This window comes from Cupressus sempervirens, chromosome 5 (genome assembly GCF_028749045.1).
Source record: "Cupressus sempervirens isolate cs-2001-9-10 chromosome 5, ASM2874904v1, whole genome shotgun sequence".
NCBI classification, from domain to species: domain Eukaryota; kingdom Viridiplantae; phylum Streptophyta; class Pinopsida; order Cupressales; family Cupressaceae; genus Cupressus; species Cupressus sempervirens.
Window position 1 is genome coordinate 29,696,256 of NC_143122.1, and position 22,840 is coordinate 29,719,095.

At 36.5% G+C, this 22,840-nt stretch overlaps 1 protein-coding gene across 1 annotated transcript in view; it reads right to left on the reverse strand.

The window, feature by feature from the left end:
• Nucleotides 1-7,915: 7,915 nt before the first annotated feature.
• LOC149554435 (neutral ceramidase 2-like) overlaps nucleotides 7,916-22,840 on the reverse strand; it is a 66,623-nt gene continuing 51,698 nt past the window's right edge. The window contains exons 3-9 of the mRNA XM_089828488.1: nucleotides 11,666-12,028; nucleotides 11,281-11,545; nucleotides 10,904-11,177; nucleotides 10,681-10,806; nucleotides 9,565-9,628; nucleotides 8,746-8,915; nucleotides 7,916-8,659 (exon numbers count right to left, since the gene is read on the reverse strand). Of these exons, the coding sequence (XP_089684614.1) occupies nucleotides 8,111-8,659; nucleotides 8,746-8,915; nucleotides 9,565-9,628; nucleotides 10,681-10,806; nucleotides 10,904-11,177; nucleotides 11,281-11,545; nucleotides 11,666-12,028 (1,811 nt within the window). The 3' untranslated portion in view covers nucleotides 7,916-8,110. The remainder of the gene's footprint in view (nucleotides 8,660-8,745; nucleotides 8,916-9,564; nucleotides 9,629-10,680; nucleotides 10,807-10,903; nucleotides 11,178-11,280; nucleotides 11,546-11,665; nucleotides 12,029-22,840) is intronic.

Consider the following 22,840-nt stretch of genomic DNA (forward strand, 5'->3'; position numbering starts at 1 on the left):
CCAAATGAGGAAGATCAGTCACCAAATGGATTTGGTTTTGAGAGCCAATTTTCCAAACAATGCAGTGCACAGAATGACACCAGCAGAAAGTGACGAGTTGAACAGGCATGTTCATGAGTTGTTGCAGAAGGGGTTGATTCGAGAGAGTTTAAGTCCATGTGTTGTACCAGTAGTATTATCGCCAAAGAAGAATGGAGAATGGAGGATGTGCACAAATTCTTTTTCTACCAATAAGATCACAATCAAGTGCAGATTTCCATTGCCAAGGATGGATGAGATTATGGACTGTTTGAGTAGAGCTAAGTATTTTACAAAGATAGATCTGAAGAGTGGGTACCATCAAATTCATATCAAAGAAGGTGATGAGTGGAAGAATGATTTCATGACAAAAGAAGGATTGTATGTGTGGTTAGTCATGCCTTTTGGGCTAACCAATGCACCAAGCACTTTTATGTGGCTCATGAATGAGGTACTGAAGGAGTTTTTGGGTAAGTTTGTTATTATTTACCTAGCTGATATTTTGATCTTTAGTAAGACATTGGAGGAGCATTTGATCCATATTTGCGAGGTCTTTGATAAGTTGAGGGAAGAAAAGTTGTTAATAAACCTGAAGAAGTTTAGTTTTGTAAAGGATTTGGTGTACCTAGGATTTGTAGTCTCAGCAAAAGGTCTAAAAATAGACCCAGAGAAAGTGAAGGCTATCCTTGAATGGCCTACTCCAAGGAGTGCGACAGAGGTAAGATCTTTTCATGGACTAGTTAGTTTTTACAAAAAGTTCATAAGAGGTTTTAAGAGTATTTGTGGACCCTTGACTGAAACAATGAGAGGGGATAGGAAAGAATAAAAGTGGACTGTAGGAGCAAATAAGAGATTTAATCTATTGAAACAAAAAGTTACTAAGCAGCCTGTTTTAGCATTTCCTGATTTTAACAAGGTGTTCCAAGTAGATTGTGATGCTAGTGGTACTGCAATAGGAGTTTTAATGAGCCAAGAAGGTAGACCTATTGCTTACTTTAGTGAGAAGTTGAATAATGCTAAAAGAAAATAATATGTTTATGATCAGGAATTTTATGCTATAGTTCAAGCATTGAAGAAGGGAAGACACTATCTTCTTCCTAAGGAGTTTGTTTTGTATACTAATTATCAAGCTTTGTAATATTTAAATAGTCAAGGAAAATTGAACCAAAGGCATTTGAAGTGGGTTTAGTTTTTTCAAAGTTATACGTTTTTTTTGAAACATAGGAGTAGGAAGTCTAACAAAGTTGTAGATGGTCTTAGTAGAAGACAATTTTTTCTTATAGAAATGCAAATAGAGGTGGTTGGGTTCAACGAACTCGGTACTTTGTATCCAGATGATCCTGATTTTGCTTAAGCATGGAAGGCTTGTACAAAACCTGTTACACTTTTCAGGAAAAAGTGGTTGGATTTAATGATCCAAGATAGTATGTTGTTCAAAGGAAACCAGTTGTGCATTCCAAGAAGTTCAATGAGAGAGAATCTCATCAAGGAGAAGCATAGTGGAGGATTGGTTAGACATCTTGGCAGAGATAAGACCATTGCTTTGGTTGCTGAGAATTATTACTAGCCATAGTTGTAGCACAATGTGAAAAAATTTGTATAGAGTTGCAGAGTATGTCAGATGGTGAAAGGAGTGAAGCAAAATACAGGGTTGTATCAACCATTACCTATATCAGAGAAGTACAAGGATGTCAATATGGATTTTGTTCTTGGATTACTGAGGACACTGCGTGGGCATGATTCTATTTTTGTGGTGGTTGACAGGTTTTCAAAGATGGTACATTTTATTCCTTGCAACAAGACTAGTGATGTTGTTCATGTAGCAGAATTATTTTTCGAAGAAGTGATGAGACTACATGGTTTGCCAAAGAGTATAGTTCCAGATCGAGATACCAAATTTGTTGGGTATTTTTTGCATACATTGTGGAAGAAGATGAAGACAGATTTGAAATAAAGTTCATCATATCATCCACAGACTAATGGACAAATAGACATTGTAAATTGCAATTTGGAAAATTTGCTGAGATGTTTGGTTTGAGATAAACCAAAAGGATGGGATATGATTTTACCATAGACAAAATTTGCATATAATAATTCTGTCAACAGAAGTATTGGTAAGTCACCATTCTAGATTGTATATGGCAGTCGTCCCAGAAATGCTTTTGAATTGAGGCAATTAGATAAAGGAGAGATAAGTAGTGCTAAAGCAAAAAAAATTGTTGAACATTTGAAGAACATCCATGAGGAGGTGAGGAAGCACATTAAAAAGATGAATACATTGTACAAGGCTAAGGCAGATGTGAAAAGGAGGTTTAAGGAATTTCAAATTGGAGATGAAGTCATGGTTCATTTGAGAAAGGAGTGTTTTCCAGTGGGTACATATAATAAGCTAAAGATGAAGTTTGGATCGTGCAAGATAGTGAAAAGGCATGATTTTGGAAATGCTTATGAAGTGGAGTTTCTTGTTGAATTGAATATTTCACCATTATTTAACATTTTAGATTTGACAGAGTGTTATGAAAGAGGTGATGGAGATGAAGTTGCAGAAGCACAGTGGAGTATTCCAACAGCTAGTTGATTTACAAAGGAGATTGAGGAGATACTCGACAATCGTGTTGGCAAAAGTACAAGGAACAAAACTTATGAGGAATATTTGGTCAAATGGAAAGGGAGGCCAGTAGAGGATTCATCATGGCTAGCAAGGGAGGAGGTTAACTATCTTAGTTTTCCTTTAAACACCTGAGACGTGATGGGGTCACTTCTCAAATTACCTCGGGTGTCTGATGTAGGAGCATCCTGGGTGTAAGAGCAATCTTGAATCAACCAAAAATATTGTATTTTCAATCTTTTCTATTTTAATAAGGACTAGTAGACAAGGTGGTTACTATTTATGGAAACTTGCTATTTTTAGTAAGTTTCTCATATGAGCTCGAAATGTTCTCATTTTCTACATGAAGGTTCATTTTGGAATTAGAAGCCTACCATAAAAAGCTCATTGCTCCACCTTAAGTATCAGAGAAGTTATTGTGGATTTTTCAGTGGAAAAATTTGCAAAACAATCTTAAGGCTCACCGTTGGAGGCCTTAGAGTGCCCGGATGAGGTCCAAAAACTTGATAGAAGGGTGCTTGCATTATTTTGAGCATGTAGATCATGAGCTGGCATTTTCGAAAAGTGGTTATAATAGCCAATCGAAGCAACAGTTTGAGAGTTATGGCCTTCTAAAGTTGGGTTGCCAAAATATCTAAAATAATTTGTCAAAAATGTATTTAGCCAACTCTATATGTATTGTTAGGGTCTATCGGCCCTAGGTATTAAGTTTGAGCATCTAAAACCTTCCCAGGCGGCATAAAATTGTCTATTTAAGAAAGGCTCGAACATTGTTTAGGACAACTCGGGGTGGTAGTTGGCAGCTTAGTCTTGCAAATTAATGTAATGAAGGCACCCATGTGGGTTAGCATACTGTACTTGTGAATTCTATAATTATGCATTTGCGATGCAAACAAGTCCATATTTTGTTCTCACATTTGTTGTTGTTTCTTTGTTTTTGTTATGAGTTTATGGCTATAAGCGGAGCACCCTTCATCAACTTGCCAATTAGGGTTATTTATATTATGAGATCATTAAAAATATTATTGATTTTATATTATAGTCCATTTGAATTTAACTTCTTATGCAAAAATCTCATCACTTCTAATTACTAAGGTTATTCTTAGATGGTAGATTTAATGTGTGAAGGTTGTGTGAAACGGACTACATACAACGTCTCTCGAGGCCTAACCATAGTACTAGGATAATATGCCATGTGCCCAAAATTACTTTGCCTTTCCCTTCCACAAACTCCTTGTCTTAAAATACCCAAGTATGCAATAAGAGATGGAATTTTTATGTTTAAACAAAAATTATTTTAATTTCCTTATGATTTAGAATTCTAAAACATATACATATTGTGTATTACAAACATAATTGTTATTGCCATATTTATAATTTCAATAATATGTCATGGGTACTTAACTATCTCTATTTGTTGAAGTATTAGTCATATTATAATGGCATTATAAAGTATCATAGATAAGAACAAAATACTTTACCATTTATACCTCTAAGGATGATAACTATTTCCCAGTATATATATGGCCCACAATTCTTATTAAGATGGCATCAATCCCTCCTATTATTTTGGATTTTTCACTTTAGCATGCTTGACTGACATCCTCATGTTTCTATTTAGTAATTTGCCCTTTCTATAATTGCAATTTGACATAGTCTTTTTTTACCCATCTTCTCACATGGTTGTCAATGTTTTATATGAATGCAAATGCTTGAACTTATTTATATTTTATATGTTAGTGGATGGAATACTAAGGAGTCAGCATTATTTTAATAGTAATCACTTATTTAGTTCACTTCGATTATAACTTTATATTGAATTTCAATAATAGAGGGAGATACTACAAACATCTATCAATAAGCCATCTCAGAGATGGCAAACACAAAGAAGATTTGTTCTCCTGATTAACAATATTTATTCTCCAAGAAATATTAGACCTTGAATTAAGACTAGAATAAATTTGAATTTTCTTCTTCGATGATAAATTTTACAAAATTCACTCAATTTAAGATAAACTTCCTATGAACATCCACTATAAGAGTTACCTACTACTTGAACAACCTAATTTATATTAGATGTAAGCTATATCAACATAAACCATGTTCATGGCAATATATAAAGACCTCTACAAAAAACATTAATATTTATATTTTAACGTATTAATTAAACACCCCTTGACAATTTGAAAGATGTTTGTGAGCAATTTAATTTGGACATGATATTTCTAGTAATTAAGTCGATAGGCTTCTCCTATAGAGCAAACGCTCCAAAATAAATGCATTTATTGTCTCACACATAATCAATTGTCTCATGCAAAAATTAGAATGTGTCTATTTATGTCAGCACATTTCCCCTCACCATCGCATTCCCCTGCCATTTACAAACAGTCATTTAAGGCTACGAGAAATCACTACATTTGGTTGAGCTGTTGTGGAAGAAGTCAACCATTATATTTAAGGTGATAGGCTTCTCCTATGGAGTGCACGCTTTGTCGTATATGTATTAAATGTCTCACACATTGGTTTTGTCTCACACCCATACCACTATCTCACACCCGAACCACCGATTTTTCGCAATTTTCATTGTCTACACGGTTTTATTTGGTCAACACAACAGTTTTATGATAGTTCTTCCATCCAAGCACAACATTCCAATGATGCCATTGATAGCAATTTGAAGCTTCAAAGTTGAGATAATATGCCATGCGAAATTTGAATTAGAGCAGATCCCAAATAGCAAAGGCGAATCACAGAGATTCCCCTAAGAACCCCAACAATCCCATGGTCATCGAAGGAATTGAAGGCACCAAGCTTTAAAAATGATCTTTATGTCAATTAACTCGGAAAGCATTTTTACATGAGTATTTATAATTCAACTGGTGCCCTACAACATATGCAATCAATAGGTTCTTTTTCAAGTTATGGATGGAATTCAAGGTGTGTCATAGGTGGGTACCAGATGCATTCTTCGCAAGAATATACTATATGGAAATGAGCCATAACAGAGCTCTTTAAACTTCATCAAAGGGCCGATTAGCTCATCAATTTTAAGCATGGAAAAAGTAGCTCCAAGTGATTGCATGAGCCAAAAGGGCTCATCGAATATGGCTATGAGAAGAACACCCAATGGGGGAAAAAAGGCAAATACATGTTAAAATCTTGAATCTATTTCAATTGTACTTTTGACTTTATCAAAATGGGAGCTTTGGAACATGGTATGGACATCACGCATGCAAGATGTAGAAGCATATGCAATACACCTAAATTGGTTGAAAAGATGCATTAGATAAATGTAGTCTCGTTGAATGCACATATGCATCTGATGCAAATTATTTAGGAACTTCTGGTCAAATGAAACTGGCTGTTGACCCCAATTTGTTTCACCATCCTTCCTACCTATCCCCAAATGACAATTTTGGAACAAAGTGTGAACATCCACCAAGGATTTTGGGAGATATTACATATGCAAATGCCCTCATAGACATATATGCAAAATGTAGAGGAAGAGACAATGCATCTGAACCGTTTGACAGGTTGCACCAATGCAATGTGGTCTCATGCAATGCTATGGTTGCATGATATGCACAAAATAGGATTTTTTTTAATGCCTTAGAAACTTTCAACCAAACGATATCATCCTTCTTAAGCTAGACTCTGCAGCCATTGCCTGCATCCTTGTCATATCCAATCAATCAAAGGGTAAAAGGACAGGGGGATTTTGTCATGTCTAAAGCTTAGTAAAAGGATGATTGAGAGTTTTTGCAGCTGGCCTGACAGATATCATCCAAAATATGGAGGTAGACAACAAATGGTTGGTTGGATATGTTGTGTATTTGACAAAAAAAAAAGTTTAATTTTCAACGTTCTAGTGATTAATATTTCATTAATAATTTCAAACCTTTTTTGAATTTTAATCAATTGTGTTGCACATTACACTTTCAAATTTATTTGAATTTCTTTTATATATTTTTTGAATCATGTGAATCTGACTCCTAATTATTAGTTGCAAGCTCTTATAAATTTGATCTTCTGAAATTTTCTAGCATCACCATTTCGAATCTCACTTTGTGATCTATCATCAAGATGAAAGCATAATCTAAGAACTTAAGGACAAATGTATCCATACTATTATTATGAAATGCATCTTTATTATTATTTATCCATATTAAATATTTTCAAATTTGATATGTATCCATATATTTCATTTAGATTTTTCGTATTTAATTGTTTTGGTATGCACACATTCTTTAACTATTATGTACCTTTCATTATTGTTGACCATAGTAAAACTACTCATTATCCATTGTTTTCCTTCTATCTACACTCCAAAATATAAAACAATCCAAACACACTAATATGGGAAAGGTAGGGAACTTGATTACAATTTCTCTAATAAATCAAGGTGCAACTCTCTGTTATTACAACCTCACAACTTAATAGTTCCTGAAGCATTAATTCCTTGTTAAAATATTCATTTTGCACAAATATGCTCCCTTTAAATAACAATGGCACTTGTGCTCAACCCAACAATGTGAAGACATTATTTTGTAATCGCTCTTTAGATTTTTAAGACCAGCAACATGAACAAATGTATCATATATAACCAGCATTAATCTAGTTGACAATTTCCTTTGCCCTTCAATATATTACTCATGTATATCTTTCTATTGGCGTGACTATTGCACCTTACTAGGGTGCAATCGCTAGTTATTATTTTTAATCAGTGTTCCCTTCAACAGATGGCATGACTGGTGACACAATTGTAAGTTGTTTGCACAATTTTCTGTTTAGCTGTTAAACTAATTCTCTCTATAAATATTTTATATTCCAAAAAAATGATTGTTCTCAACTGCCACTGGTAAAAATTACTGTCATAGGCCTACTATTTTATATTTTCATAAATATTCATCAGTATAGACCCTGCAAACCCCGCAATTTGTTTTGTATTAACATACATCACAAACAATTATTTACCTAAAGAGCTCAGTAGCCAAGCCAAAAACACTAGGTTTGGTACGATTTAACGAGTACCAACAATATCAAATAAAAAAAAAATACATCGATCACTTACCACAAATCACACCACGTATCAGTACAAGTATAAACTCAATTACCTGACAACCTACATCGGCTATTTCAATCAAACAAGAAAATGCAGTATGCCTGAGCTTCTAATGTATTAAATAATTTCCAATCAATGAGATGCCAAACCTCTTCTAGATATATCAGATGAATGGTGTACTCTAATTAGACTTTTAGTTAGCTTTCATTGTGGCAGGAAACACAATATTGTTCGGAACATGGAATATCTGCATTCTCCATATTAGATTGTTAATAATATAAAATGAACGAGTAAAATGTTATGCAACTTGGAAAAAAAACATTTATGCAGCCCTACTCTATAATTTGATAAAGTGTGTCTTTTAAAACAGTTAAAGCATACATCAATGTATGTCCACGGATGCTATAACTCCTAAAAGATTGCTATGATACAACAAAGGCACTCGATGCTCCTGTGAAATGATCAATGGTACCAAATAAGTGTTTTGATGCACCAAAATGGCGAATTCTGTATATCCCAGGCTTGACTTCCTCTGGAATCTCCCATTGTATGGTTGCATAACTATAAGCGCTTTTGGAAGAAGGACGTGACCACTTGAAGCGCAGGCAAAAATCATCATCATCATACATTGGAGTCCATTTTCCATCAGCACTTGACATTTCCACTAAAGCAAAAGTCCCCTCAGTCATCAAATCATTCCGTGGACAAGCAGACCAGAATGTCACCTCTACAACATCTCCTTTAATGTGAGGTCCCTTTTTGGAAATGTCTTGTTTAATATCACCGAACTTAACTCCACTTGGAGTCAAATCAACAACAACTGGAGGAAGAAAACTAATTTGTTTATTCAAAAGATCAGGAGGTGATAGACCTGAATCAACCTTCTCTCCATCTATCATCGATTTGGCTAATTTTCTGAACTCTTGAATATATGCACTCAATGTATGTGGTCCATACAAAGTAGATCCTCCCTACAAGAACAAAAAATATAAGAGAAAATTACAAAACATAATGAACACTAGATATTCCAAGGGAGAAGCTCGTTACATGAGAATACCTCATATCTTTGTACTTGGTACTCCTCAAATGTTGTGATGTACTGAGAATAGGTATTGGTTAGACCTGCTATTACTACATTAGTGCTGTTGTCAAACTCATCCTTCCCGTAAGTGGTCAGCACCTCTTTCACAGCTTCTCGGAGACGCCTTCCAGCCATTGTTGTGAATTCTGTGAAACAACAGAATTATGCTATTGTGAAAAACAGGTATGGCCATGAAAAATGCATTACAAAGACATTGTTTCAAAGAAACTAATACATCTAACTTCTTGTCTACAACTTATTTTAACAAATAGCCAACACAATATGCAGACAGCTCTCTGAGTAAGCTGTGGCAATTGGCCGCAATCTCTTATTGGGTACAACTATAATTAAAGAATTAAATTTTAATGCTTGACAAATACTTTCAAGAGTCTCTATCCTGACATATAAGTTTATTTCTTCACAATATTGGATAGTCAACTACCTGGCCAATAAACATATTCCTGAGCCTCTGGACTTGAACTAATCGGAGAGGGGTCTGACGTAAAGTGCAATAGTTTCCCCATAACTCTTCTTGAATGTTCATCTCAAGATACAATCTCAACAGTCATAAAGCTCATTCGTGGGAACTTAAATGGTTTCTGCCTAGTTCTTCTAGACAATTCAAGAATCTCAAAAGTTTGTTCAGCTTACTTATGTAAAGACTCTCTGCCACTGGAACAAAATTATAAATGTACCAGTCACGACAACTAAAAAGACTTCAATATACTAGTATCTCCAAAGGCATTTAAAATATCACAAAAGTTGGAGCAGCTCAACCCTGATCATGCCACTCACCTCCAGGTACACAGAGGATGACAAACTTGCCAATCCTTAGGATCTGAATTGGAAGAATAGCTGGCTGCAAAGAAATAAAATGCATATATTAAAGAGCTTTCAAATAGGTTTGAAAACAAATCTATAAACTAAGAGAATTTTTAACAAAATATATGACTGCAGATGTTAGTCTAGTTAGAACTCTATATGAAGCCTCTCAAAATTATGGAACTTCCTCGGTCTTTGCATAAGCATTCTATCTGAATTGATAAATCACTTGAATCAATATTTACCTTGAATTGATAAATTGCTTGAATCAATATTTATCTTTGCATAAGCATACCTATGTTTGAATTGCTTTATATGTTCACCTTAAATCAATATTTGAAACAACTATATAGGCATGCTAAAACAAATATTATAGTGAATGGTCAAAAGATGAAGTCTTTTACTGCAAGAAAATCACTAATAACAGAAAGGACTTAAAAACTGCAAAACTCTAAAAACATGATATGCACTAGCCACAGACAAACAACAGTATTATTTGCTTAAAATTTCTATAAACTAATCAAAGGGAATTTAAGTACCCTTTGACTGTGTCCATTTCAAGAGAACTCTATAGGGCATAATAAAAGCGTTGCTTTCTGGAACAGCGTGACATTGTTGGAAACAATCAAAAGGTCTGAGAATTTTGTTACAACATTCACTTTTATTGCCGAACATTGTGTTATGACTTCAATTTAATCCAACTATGTAAGTATTATTGCTCAATGTCAAACCGGCATACTTACATTTTCTTAATTTTTCCTCCGAATTTGTAGTCACTACTTCAACATTTATGTGAAAGGAAAAATTTATTTTTCACCCAAACACAACAAATGTTTAGCATATTAGAAAACTTGAGCATGGAGAAAAAGACAAAATATATGCATTCAGAGGTCTCTAACTTAAAGACAGTCCAACCATCAGAAAACCATTTCAAATTCAATGGACACAGTATTCAGAGATTGAAATCTTCTGCAATAAGAAAATCCTCAGAAATGTTGTTGGATTGAGATCCACTCATACTGCAGTTTGAATAGGCACTTTATATTTACTTTATCATGTTTACATGGTTTCCTGGGATCAAATCCTTACCGCCCATGCATAAGGTTGAGACATTTCTCCTGTATCAAGCAAAATTGGCTTTGGTTTCTGGCATTCAACTTGTTCTGCTGTTGGAGTCCTCAATAAATTTCTCACAAGCCTCCAAAACAGATTTCCCTGCAATGAAAACATAGCCAAAAAACTATTTAAAAATATTGAAACGAGTAATACTAAAAACTAAGAACATTAATACAAAACAAAACAAAATCCTCACCTTGTCATCCCCTTGCTGAAAATCAAATGCACCCGGGCCATCAGTTGTTCCAGCAGCAAAACTGAATCCCATGGCAGCCGGGCATGTTTGAACAATAGTTTCCTCCCCCCCATGCCTCTCTTGAATTTTTACCTCAATATTAGAAAAGTTAAGATAGACATGACGATAATCTATTTTACCTGATAACTGCTTAGTGGCATGATTGAATAATTCAGTGGCTTTCTTGAATTGTCTCTCCCCTATGATACGAGTACTTGCAAATTCATCTGGGTATCTGAAAGGAAAATTATTTCATTAGTACACCTTTTGGTAGTCATTCAAAATAAAAAGCTACAAAGGATCTTTGATTACTCTTTAAAGTAACTATTGAGAATTACCCTGGGCCACGACCATAGCATAGCTCATTTTTCCCATGGCAAGTACTGTGATTAAAATCACATGGCAAATCAGTGTCTATACAAAATGTACCCAATACATTTGGGCTCACATCACCAACATTGGACTGACAAAATGCAGCAACAAACTGAGGTCTTTCACTATTTCTCATTGGACTTCGAACCCGATGGGCAATACTAGACATCTTTGTAGTTGGCTGGCCACCTGTGCTATTGAGTGATGCTGCAGTTGTGTAAATATCTTCATCTGCAAATACAAAATAATATTTTATAAAAATGGAAAAATTGTTGTCTCTAAGAACAGCTGGAAGTTGACTGAATTAAAATCAAAGTATCAAAAATGTATAAATGTAAGGAATTTGCACACCTGGATGTGGAATTATATTTGAAATTCTTCTATAAAGTTTTCTCAATGAACTTGTGTAATAACCAAAACCATTCCTTTCAGTCCCCACAAAAGCAGAATCACCACTCTTCTTTTCATACCAATCCTCCATAAAGCGTGCTGCACCTCCTTTGTTGTCACCACTGATTAGTGTGTTTGTGCGCCCCATTGAAGTTCCATGTGTGGCATGCCAGTTAAAACTTCCTACTGGACCCCACTCATTATCCACAAACTTAAGTAATGTCATATCTGTATCGATGTTATGTTTGTATCGAGCTCTTTCATTTGAAGGATTATTTAAATAAGCACTGGGGCTCCGATTTATTCCTGCATCTAAGAGCTCCCCTGACAGTAACACAAAAATAAATTCTTCAGACCTCAAAAAAGGTAACTGGAAAAAACAAACTAAACAAATTATGCATTCAGGTTTCTACACCTCCAAGTATTAGAATTCTTGGGCAAGAAATGGATATCAACTCAAACATTTGAACAAGCTTCAACTTGTAGCAATAAGGAAAATAGACATCTAGATACACTCCTTGTTCCTTAAGGCATTGTACCAATGTTCCGAGAAAAATTTCTTAAAAATCTCAATTATACCCAATTTTTTGCGAATCTTACAACAGAACTTTTTTCTCCCAAAAGATCCTGTCTTCTTTAAAATTTGTTTGCTGATTTTCAACAATTATTTTTGCATTCAAATTGCATCTAAAATCTTAATCAACCTCCCAACTTGTGAAACCCTCAGAATCAATTAAGTTGCCAAATATTTTATGAATAACATGGTTGTAAATATTTTTAGGGCACAAATATAAATGGGAGCTCATTGGGACATGCATAGAAAGCACAACTAGTGGTGAATTTACAGGGAGCCGAGCAGCTGTGTGTTTTAGTCGATGGGAAGGCATTCTTGTTGTAACATGACCAAAAATACATTCTATAACTTCAAAGCATATAAATAATATTTACATAAAATTCAACCAATGGTACAAATAAATTGAATAATGAATAAAATGTAAATAAAATTTTCAATGTGTGCATCACAAAGATATTTCAATTTAAAATAAAAAGATTAAAAGAGTTAAAATCTATCTTATTTTGGTTGGGCATCCATCCAAAGAGAGTATTTATATGATATGACAAGTGAATGGTCTATATTTTGAGTTTATATCTTCTCTCATTGTTCATTCTTCGTATTTTATGTCTACTTTATCATGATTTCATTTTATCTATATTCAGGTGCCAGGATTTCTATCAATACTGTCAATACATTGTCACACGTGGTTTAATCTTGACTCCACTTATCCAAGTTGAATGTTAAATAAAAAATTAAACTTGCATATCGCAGGGATATTTTAGATTAAAGTAACAAGTTAACAACACAAAAAATGTTGAATCTATTTTATTTTGGTGAAGGTTTCATCCAAAGAGAGTATTTTACTATTATGATACTTGAATGGTCTATATTCTGAGGTAAATTTTAGCTCACTGTGTCTACTTCATATTCTATGTCTACTTCTTATACTGATTTTCTATAGAATTAAATTGTTTGTTATTAGGAGTCAAAGAGGTTTTGATGGGACCCAAAACCCTAATTTCAAAAAGCTGCCATCAGAAAACAAACAGGAAAAAGGCAGCCAACCCAAAGAAAAAAAGAAACAAAGCAAACAGCTAAACAAGAACTAATTCAGACTTTTTAAAGCCTTTGCAGTTTCAATTTCAAGTTGAGAGACATTCATAGAGAGATTTTTCATGTCCCTCAGATCTTGGTTTGACTACTCAGCGGCTCTTTTGAGGTGAGCCCTCATGCGAGTACTGGGTCCTTTGTCTTCCTCGGGGAGAATCTGTTTAGCCTTATCCAAAGCCTCAAAATCTGCAAATAGCATCTTGGCTTCATGCATTTTTTTAAATTTCTCAGTCATTACCTTCATATTGTCTGCACTCCACTTAATAACTTTGTGGCTGAAATTCACCAAGGTAATGAGATTGTCATTAATTTTCTTGTAATTTGTCCAGTCGGGTAATTGTCATTAATTTTACTGTAATTGGTCTCTAGTCTGGTAATTCTACCCTCATAGTCCTCTTTCATAAGCTCAACATTCTTGACCATCTTCTAAAGTGAGGCAACTGCATTTCTTCCTTTTCAATCCACAAATCACCCTGAGATTTTTTTTCTCAAAATTGCTTTGTAGAGATTGAATTTTAATAATCATATCATTCAGTTCATGGAAATAATACCTATGCATTCTTAAGGTATCCACCACCACTTTCCGGCAACTCCCAAAAGATAATTAGGGATTTCTTTATCAGAGTTTAGGAGTACATGATATTTCTCCAAGTCGAAAGGTTATTCGTTCTCTATCAATAGCTAGAGGGGAGTCTCTTAAACACCTTTGGCAATTGTGTTTGCTGCCTCTAGAAAAAGCAAACAGGGGAGTTTTTCCACTTTTTGACCTCTTTCTTCTTTCTTGACTTCTCTATTTTCTCACCATGATCATCTTCATCCTCTGTTTTCCATCCATCGTCATCAAAATAAAGGCTATCCGAGTCCTCATCCTCTTACTCAAAGTTGTAATTTGTAGAATTTTCTAAAGTAGAGGAATCTTTGATTTCCCCTTAGTCAACATAAAATGATCCATAACCAATAGGATTGACCCATCATGCAGGATACGGTTCTTAGGGCTCTTTCTATGGTCTCGAATACCCATTCTCAGAAAAGAAAGGAAAACAGAAAGGAAATCGTATCTTTATGTCCAAAATAGTTAAGAAGAGCAAAATAATGCCCTTACAATATAACAGTATAACAACTACTGAATAAGTACCTTGAGAACTGCCACCAACATGGTTTTGAGGGATTTCATCTTGTATCCTTCATTGGATTGCTTCACCGATTGCTTGGCCTCTTTCCCTTTCGTAAATTTTGAACGTCCACATCAGAGGACTTCCAGTCATTGAAAAAACTCTTGCCTTCCATGGAAAGCCCAATCACATTCACAAAGCTCCTCTGTTATGTCAAACTTTTGGGTCATACTCGTGACTTGCAAATCTTTCCAACCATGAACAAATATTTTTGATAAATTGTGATCAAAACCATGGGACCATTCCATATAGGGTGAAACCCTGCCTTTGTACAAAATTGCTAATTTTCATGACTTTTCATAAGTGACTGGTTCTAATTTGTTCTTGCCGCCTCCCATGACGAAATTCCTTGCCTTTACAAAGTGTCCTGCCCCACTAAAAGTCCTAAATCTATTGAGACACGATGTTGTGCTCATCTCCACAAGAAAGGTTTTCAAATTACCCACAAAGTGTCAAGTAATAATGAAAAGAGAAATCAGTAAAAGATTATACATAATCATGAAAAGTAAGGTGCATTGCCTAAGCATGTTGCTCAATGCTTATCATAGCCAATTAAATCCTTGGTTTGAGTTGACATTATATCACCCCTCTGCCTCTCCAGTTTAACTATAGCTATGCACACCAATATTTACAAGGGATCGACAACACCAAAAGCTTCTCTAAATATATGAGAATTATAGACTTCATCAAAAGTGTTTATGATAGTTGTAGAGTCCTCTATCCAATTCTTGATAGTCCAACCAGGCCTTTGCAATTTTTAACACATTTTATAATGATATCAGTCTCCTTCAATCCACACTTGTTTACAATTCGATTTGTAGGCAAGAAATAACCCATGGTAGGCAACAACAGCTTCATCTCTGAACACTCTCCCACAACTAGCCAGCCCATGATTTCGTTTGCCGCCCCCATCAAAGTGAACCCAACCAAGAGGGATCTGCCACAATATTATCTCTGGGAGCTTTAGCTTTCTTGATAGGAATTGAAATATCAACTTAGAGCTGCCATCTTCAAGCCACCTGCAAATCATAATCAGTTAGAGAAACTTTATCCCTAGGTTGGGTATAAGAGATCTCAAAAAGAAAAGTTTTCTTGATGGCTCTACAAATTTTGGAAGACACCAAATCACCACCAAGAGGGGAGTCTCTAAACACCCAGTTATTCTGTTCTTTCCAAACACCCCAGGCCAAGTAAGGAATAACAAAGAACCAGAGGAAAGAGGGAAGAATTAGAGGGAGACACCCATTGACGTAAGAGATCAGCCAAGAAGGAGAAGAAGAAGACCCAATCCATACTTCAAAGACCCAGAATATAAGACCAAACATCACACACAAAAGGGCAATTCAAAAGAAGATGCAGGGCACTACACAATTTTCAAAACAAAGGAAGCACCTATTTAGAAGAGGAAAACCCTATATTGCTGGTATGAGTGTGGGTACATGAATCCAGTACATGGATGCATGCAAAAAAATTAGAGGTTTGCGTGTGTTTGGGTGTGTGTATATATATGTGTTTATATGTATTATACATACAAAAGAAAAGACAAATATACAGAATTTTAAAACTAAATAATTTCATAGTATAATACTTGACCATTGATCAATGCCAAATGCCAATTGATAGTTCAAAAATATCCAAATAAGCCATATAAGCCACAAGGTTGGGCACGCACCCAGCAAGCACCTGCACCCAGCGCAAGCTTGCAGGATGCAAACCCTACAACATAGGAAAACACCCTTTTACACAAATAATCCAAAGTGAGGACCTTGTTTTGAAGAAAAACCCCCAAAAATAATTAATCTTGGGAATCAACTTTAAGTTCCAAACTATAGCCCAAAAAAGTGGAGGAACAGTAGGATACAAAAAAGACAGCTGAGGCAACCGAATAACAACCAGACGGGGAGGCTGCCCCCACCATCTTGTCTAAGGAGTCCTGCTGCACAATATAGATTGAATTTAGCATGGGCTCAAAAGATCCCTGTGAACCACTGCTACATCTTTCCAAGCACCATTTTGAATATAGTCTCTCACAAAGACCCTAAATTTGTTAATACAATCCTTCATAAAGGGTCTATAAATCAGAGAATCGGATAAAGGCTCATGTCGCCACCATCAAAATTCCATGGGAGCGAGACTTAAATATTGTGGGAAAAACTGGGTACTGAAAATCATGAATATTTTTCATCGGGAGAACATCTCCACCACGGTACAGCAGATGGGTTGAAAAAATTGACGAGCAAAAAATGCCTAGAGGATAACCAAAGAAATATATACCTTCCTCTGAAAATTTCCAAAAGGCTCAATGTGATTATTCCTCCATTTGCTCGAAGCCCATACTACTATCCTCCTATGAACAAGAAGCCTCATTTTTGCGGATGGTAAGTCTTGAAAATGCATTGATAATGGAAGTAATAAAGGTAGACTAGATGTTGATGCCCACACTAGATTATTCTGAAGCATCCACAAAGTTGGTGTAACATTTTCATTCTCATGCCCAATAATTGAGAGCAATGCGTGCACCTTTGAAAATATCTTACTCTTCATTTCGAACCTTAAAACCCTGCTCATAGTCCTAGCCACCTGTTGAAATGGCCAGATACCCTGTATAAGCGAAGGCTTCTTTATGTTGTCAAGGATTGTTGCCATTTCTTCACCATTTTGCAGAAAAAACCTAGGAAATAATCTGTAATGACCCCATCTTTTAACCTTCACGTTCTTCAAAGTCCAAGTGTTGCATAAGAGGAAATTATATTAATTTCTTATAAAGTCATTAAATAAATTAAATTAAAAGGTGACTTTATATTTAATTAATTATTGTATTACAAGGGAGAAGCTTCTAGAGTGTGTATTAATTATTGGAAAGGCGGAAGCCTCTAGTAATTTAATTTTCTAGAGGCACATTTAATTATTGTATTGCAAGGGAGGAGTTTCTAGAGACTGCATTAATTATTGGAAGGGGGAAGCTTCTAGCACTTGCAATTAATTAATGTTTTAGTTCCTTCTAGAAGGGTGAACGAAAAGGATAAATAGGGGTGAAAGTCTCATTGTTGAGCATGGGATTTTTGTGAATGACATTTGATAAGAGCTTGGATGTGTGAATCACATATCTTTCTTGGCAATAGAGGACGTTCATCCTCTCTTGTAAAATTCTAGACGTCATTCCCTTGGGGTTTGGCCTTTGGAATACATTGCTTGTACTTGATTTCATCATTTTGAGAATTAATATAATTTCAGCATCGGTTCCATCTCCAGTTTGCATTAAAAAATATATATTTCCGCAATTGGTTCAGTTTTTGGGCATTTCTAGGGTGCCCATTACATAATCCCCCAACTGGAGCCAGCCCATTCCACAAGTCATCATTTTGAATGGATTCCATAAGCTTGTCACCCACTAGAAACTCATCCAATATGATTTTGCCTGCTCTATGTTCCAAAATGCTTACTGACTGCAGTAGGTCCATTGTATTGGAAAGAAATATGGAGTCCAACTGTGAAGGAAAGATACTGTTTTTCCTTGGGAAATAAAATTTCATTACCAAGCACTCTCTTAATACTGCACTTGCAATGAGGGCAGCCAGTTTTATACACTTAACCCAGCTGAAAGTCAATTATGTGATCTTCAAACAGCCGCTCTGCAGCAGCTACCGTAGGCTGCAATAAAGTCATTCAGGTAATTAATATAGTAAGGAAAACATATGTTGGTTGGTTCTTGTAACCAATAGGAGCACTAGAAATCATTGGGCATCGGGAGGGTATGGAAATATTGGCAAACTCTGGTATCGGTAATGTAACGCTTTGGTACAATCAATAAAGTGATATTTTTCCATTTTTGTGTAATGTGTATGTTCTGATTATTGGTACGAGTATTGTGCTAGCATTGCTAATTAGGCTCTATATACAGTTCCATACTTGACATAGAAACCTCTCCATATCTGGCACCTAGTTACTTCCATACCTAGCACAAGGATCCGCCATAGCTTGCAGACAACATTTCTGGCGTCATTGTTGAATACAAACCTAAGGTCTAAGTGGACGAGGAAGATGGAAGCATAATGTGTCGACCTTTTGACTAGCAAACAATGATAACTGATAGTGACATTGAGGAAGAGGAAGTTATGAGGGAAGATCAACTAACACAAGATCTCATTCATGCGTGGGACGTAGCAGCAAGCATTACAACGATTTTACAAAAGCACCCGCAGAGAAGAGGATCCTAAACACAAGCAACCGCAGAACGAAACCTCGATGGAGGAATCAAGAACAAACCCCCAGCCCAACAATTATTGCCCCTCCTTCCTCATAAATACAAGAGATGCCAGAAGGAAACATATCTGGAGGATAGTGAGGAGGTAAGGAGATCTCTTCTGATACGACAACTAGAAAGGCGGAAAAGATTGTCAAGTCTTGCCCAACAAGCTCAACTGGGCAACAACATTTTCATAACCGGCAACAAGTACCACCAGGAAGGGCCACCAGCCAGAGGCACCACTGAGGAGGAACTAACAATGCACACAATAGGAAATGGTGAGGACACCGATAGTTGGGAAAGTGAATCGAAAGAGACAGAGCACTCTAGGGACTCTGATAGCAAGAATGAAAAAAGAAGTCTAGAGGGACAGCAAGTATAATACAAGGATTAGCCATTTCCGAGGAGAGAACCATGGGGCAAATAGAGTCGAAGACCCCAGGAAGGTGAGAATATTGGTACCACCAAAATATAGCAAAAGCTGGTAGAGGAGAAGTCTTATAGCCCAATAATACCACCAAAGGTGTGTTTGGAGGGCAAGGAGGAGCAAACCTTCCAAACATAGGAAGAAGGATGACAAGCACACCAAACAAACAAAAACTCCCAAAGTTTACAAGAGAAGGAATTGCAGACCTTACGCAACATTCTAAAACATGCGTAACCTTCTGGGAGGTTACAGGGTAGGAGGATGAGGACTACTAGCTGAAATCTTTTTCTTCCACCTTACAAGGCATAACAATCGGCTGGTATACAGATCTCCTAGTGGCATAAAAGGCAACATGCGCCAACTTGAGGAAGAACTTTGAGGTGGAATTCAAGTTATTAAGAGATGACAACGTTGTGGTAGAAATATTCAACACACATCAAGGAAAGAATGAAAGTGTTTGAGTCTATTACAGGAGGTTGAAAGAATTAATAGGGAGGTTGGAGAACAAACCAGCAAATGAGGTAAAGAAAAGATGGTTATAGAAGGACTAAACCCCTCCATCTGGAAAAAAATGAAGGTAGTAACTTCATCCACATATAAGGAGGCATGCAATCGAGCCATAGACATTGAGAGTGAAAACAAAACCACAAGGAATAAAAAAAGGTTGGGTGATGGCAGCAGTGATGAAGAAAGTGAAGGAGAGTCGAAGACAATTCAAGCACTCTGTAAAGATATTATGCGAATGATGAAGAAAATGAAGTGAAGGAGAGTCGAAGACAATTCAAGCACTCTGTAAAGATATTATGCGAATGATGAAGAAAATGAAAGGAGAAAAAGAAGCCAAAGAAGGCAGAGAGCTATAGTGTACTGAGTATCGAAATGAAGGGCATACAAAGAGTAATTGTCCAAAAAATTCACTCTGGGACATCTATCAGGGGGTGAGACATTCACTCAGAGAGTGCCCATACAACTTAAAGGTAAGAAGTACGGAAGTACTTCTAACCACAGAACAAGACATGCCACCAAGAAATACAAACTCTGATACCTCCCTAAGAGGCTACCAGATTAATAGATGTGGAGGCAACAACAGCTATAACAATACGCCACAAAGTCGTATTTAGTACGATGCAAAGGGCCACCCAATGATACAATGCAAATGGTGCAACAAATGGGGACACTTTGTGCGTGGATGCCAAAATCAGCAAAATGGCAGAAATAAGTTGTGTCGGTGGTGTGGGTTGGGGAACCACGAAGATGCCAATTGTCCAAAGGGGAAGGCAGTAAACATGTTGGAAGTGACAAAGCCTGAACAACAAGTAATGGTGGTTAGCCAACTCCAAGTGAAAAAGGCTCCATACCCCACACACCCAAACTGAAAAAGAAAGATTGAATGAGGCACAGATAGCATGGGAGGAGGAACAAAAAATGCAAGCAAGAGGCAACAAGCTCCTCGCTACAATCAGCATCTGAAATCAGCATAATAAAATAGATGCTGCAAGTTATTGTACCAATAAGGGTAGCCAACTTACTGGATACACTACCCTAACTAAGGGTAGCAATTTCAAGGGCAGAAGGAAATACCACTAGCCATGGAGGAAACGAGCCATGGGAGGAAGATGGCAATAAAAATGTTCTGCAAAAGGAACAACGACGCTAGAACTAACATTATTCATGGTGGGAAAGGGAGGACTCTCGCCATAGCGGAAATAGAAATTATGGGTCACAAACTTACAAATACCAATGTGGATGAAGGATCTGGAGTCAATGTACTTCCTGAGGAGACATGGAGAGCCCTAGGATAACCCACATTGTGGCCACCTACATTCCATCTAGTGGGGGAAAACCAGCACAACATAAAACCACTTGGTACACTCATGGGAAAGGTGATTGTGGGGACACAACTCTTCCTAGACTTTGTGGTCATTACTTTGGAGAAGGGTATGGCACCTTGCTTGGCAGAGAATGGCTAGTGATAGCCAAAGCCAACCATAATTGGAAAAAGAACACTTTGTCAATTGAAAGCGTAGGAAACAATGTACACTATTGACTTACGAAACCGAATAGCGAGCCAAGAGTTGGCATCTGACTCGGAATCTGAAGGAGGTGAGTATGGTGGGAATGGAGAAATGGAGCCAAATGAGGAAGGTAGCTAGTTGGAGGATGAGACCACTTCTCTTAAACAATTGGTCCATTGGCAGATGGAAGAGTACGAAATGTTTCAACCAAGTTGTAGCATGCTCAAAATTGCCAAAATGGAAGACAATAAGGACACAAACTCGAGAGAATACAAGGAGTATAAGGAGGGGACGCTAAGGATAGACAACACACTGGCCCACCAATTCAAAGAAGACAAAGAGGTAAAAATACGAGGAACCAAATATAAATTAACTTGGGTGATCAGAAGGAACCCAAACTAATAGTAGTAGAGGATTGCGACCCGGTTCTCAAGGGAGTTGCACACAAAATATTACTAGGGTAAAAGATGTGTTTGCATGGACATACAAGGATTTAAAAGGGGTTCCACCAAAACTATGCATACATAAGGTACCTTTAATACCCAATGCTAGACCCATATGAAAAAAGACTGGACTACATGAACAAAAACTATGCAGCCAAAGTACAGGAAGACATTGAGAAAATGTTGGAAGCAAGGATTATTTTCAAAGTACAAATTAGTGAGTGTCCCAAATTGTTATTTCACTAAAGAAGGAAGCAAACCAGATTAGAATCTACGTATATTTTTGGTGCTTAAACACAGAGACTATCAAAGACCCCTTTCGAATACTATTTACACACATTATATTGGAGGAAGTGGCAAGGCATGAGATGTACTCAATCATGGACGAATTCTCAGGTCATAACCAAATCAGTATTGCTAAGATAAAATTGCCTTTGTAGTAGATGGAGAATAAGCATACAATAGGATGCAATTTGGATTGTGCAACGCTCTTGCCATATTCTAGAGGATCATACTCCACATATTTGACAAAATGGGAACAAGCAATTTCAAGGCGTTTCAAGATGATTGATCCTTTTTTAGCAGAAAGGAGACCCGCTTGCCAATATTGTGAGGATGTATAGAGTGAGATCGGAGAGCACGCCTGGCATTGAATCCAAAAAATTGTCGATTCATGGTACCTCAAGGAAAATTGTTGGAACACATTGTGTGCAAGGGTTAAAACTCAACCCAAGTAAAATGAGAGTGATTACTGAAATCAAAGACCCAAAAGATGTAACGAGGGTAAGTCATTCCTCAACCATGTGGGCTATTACCAGTGGTTCATCAAAGGGTCTGTGGAGATATCATTGCCACTCGAAAAGCTCACAAGGAAAGGAGAACCATTTGTATGGGGAATGAAGTAGGCTACTGCACTGAAGGAACTAAAAGAAAGACTGGTGAGAGCACCAATTTTCGTCTATCTTGACTGGAACAAGCAGTTCCACGTCCATGTGGGTGCGTCTAACTTTGCCATTGGAGCGACTTTAGCGCAGGCAGGTACAGAGGGACTGGATCATACATATATATTTTACGAGTCAATTGCTCTCAAAAGCCAAAAGAAACTATAGTATGACAGAGAGAGAAGCCTTAGGTATGGTGTAAGTAGTACAAATGTTTTGGAACTAC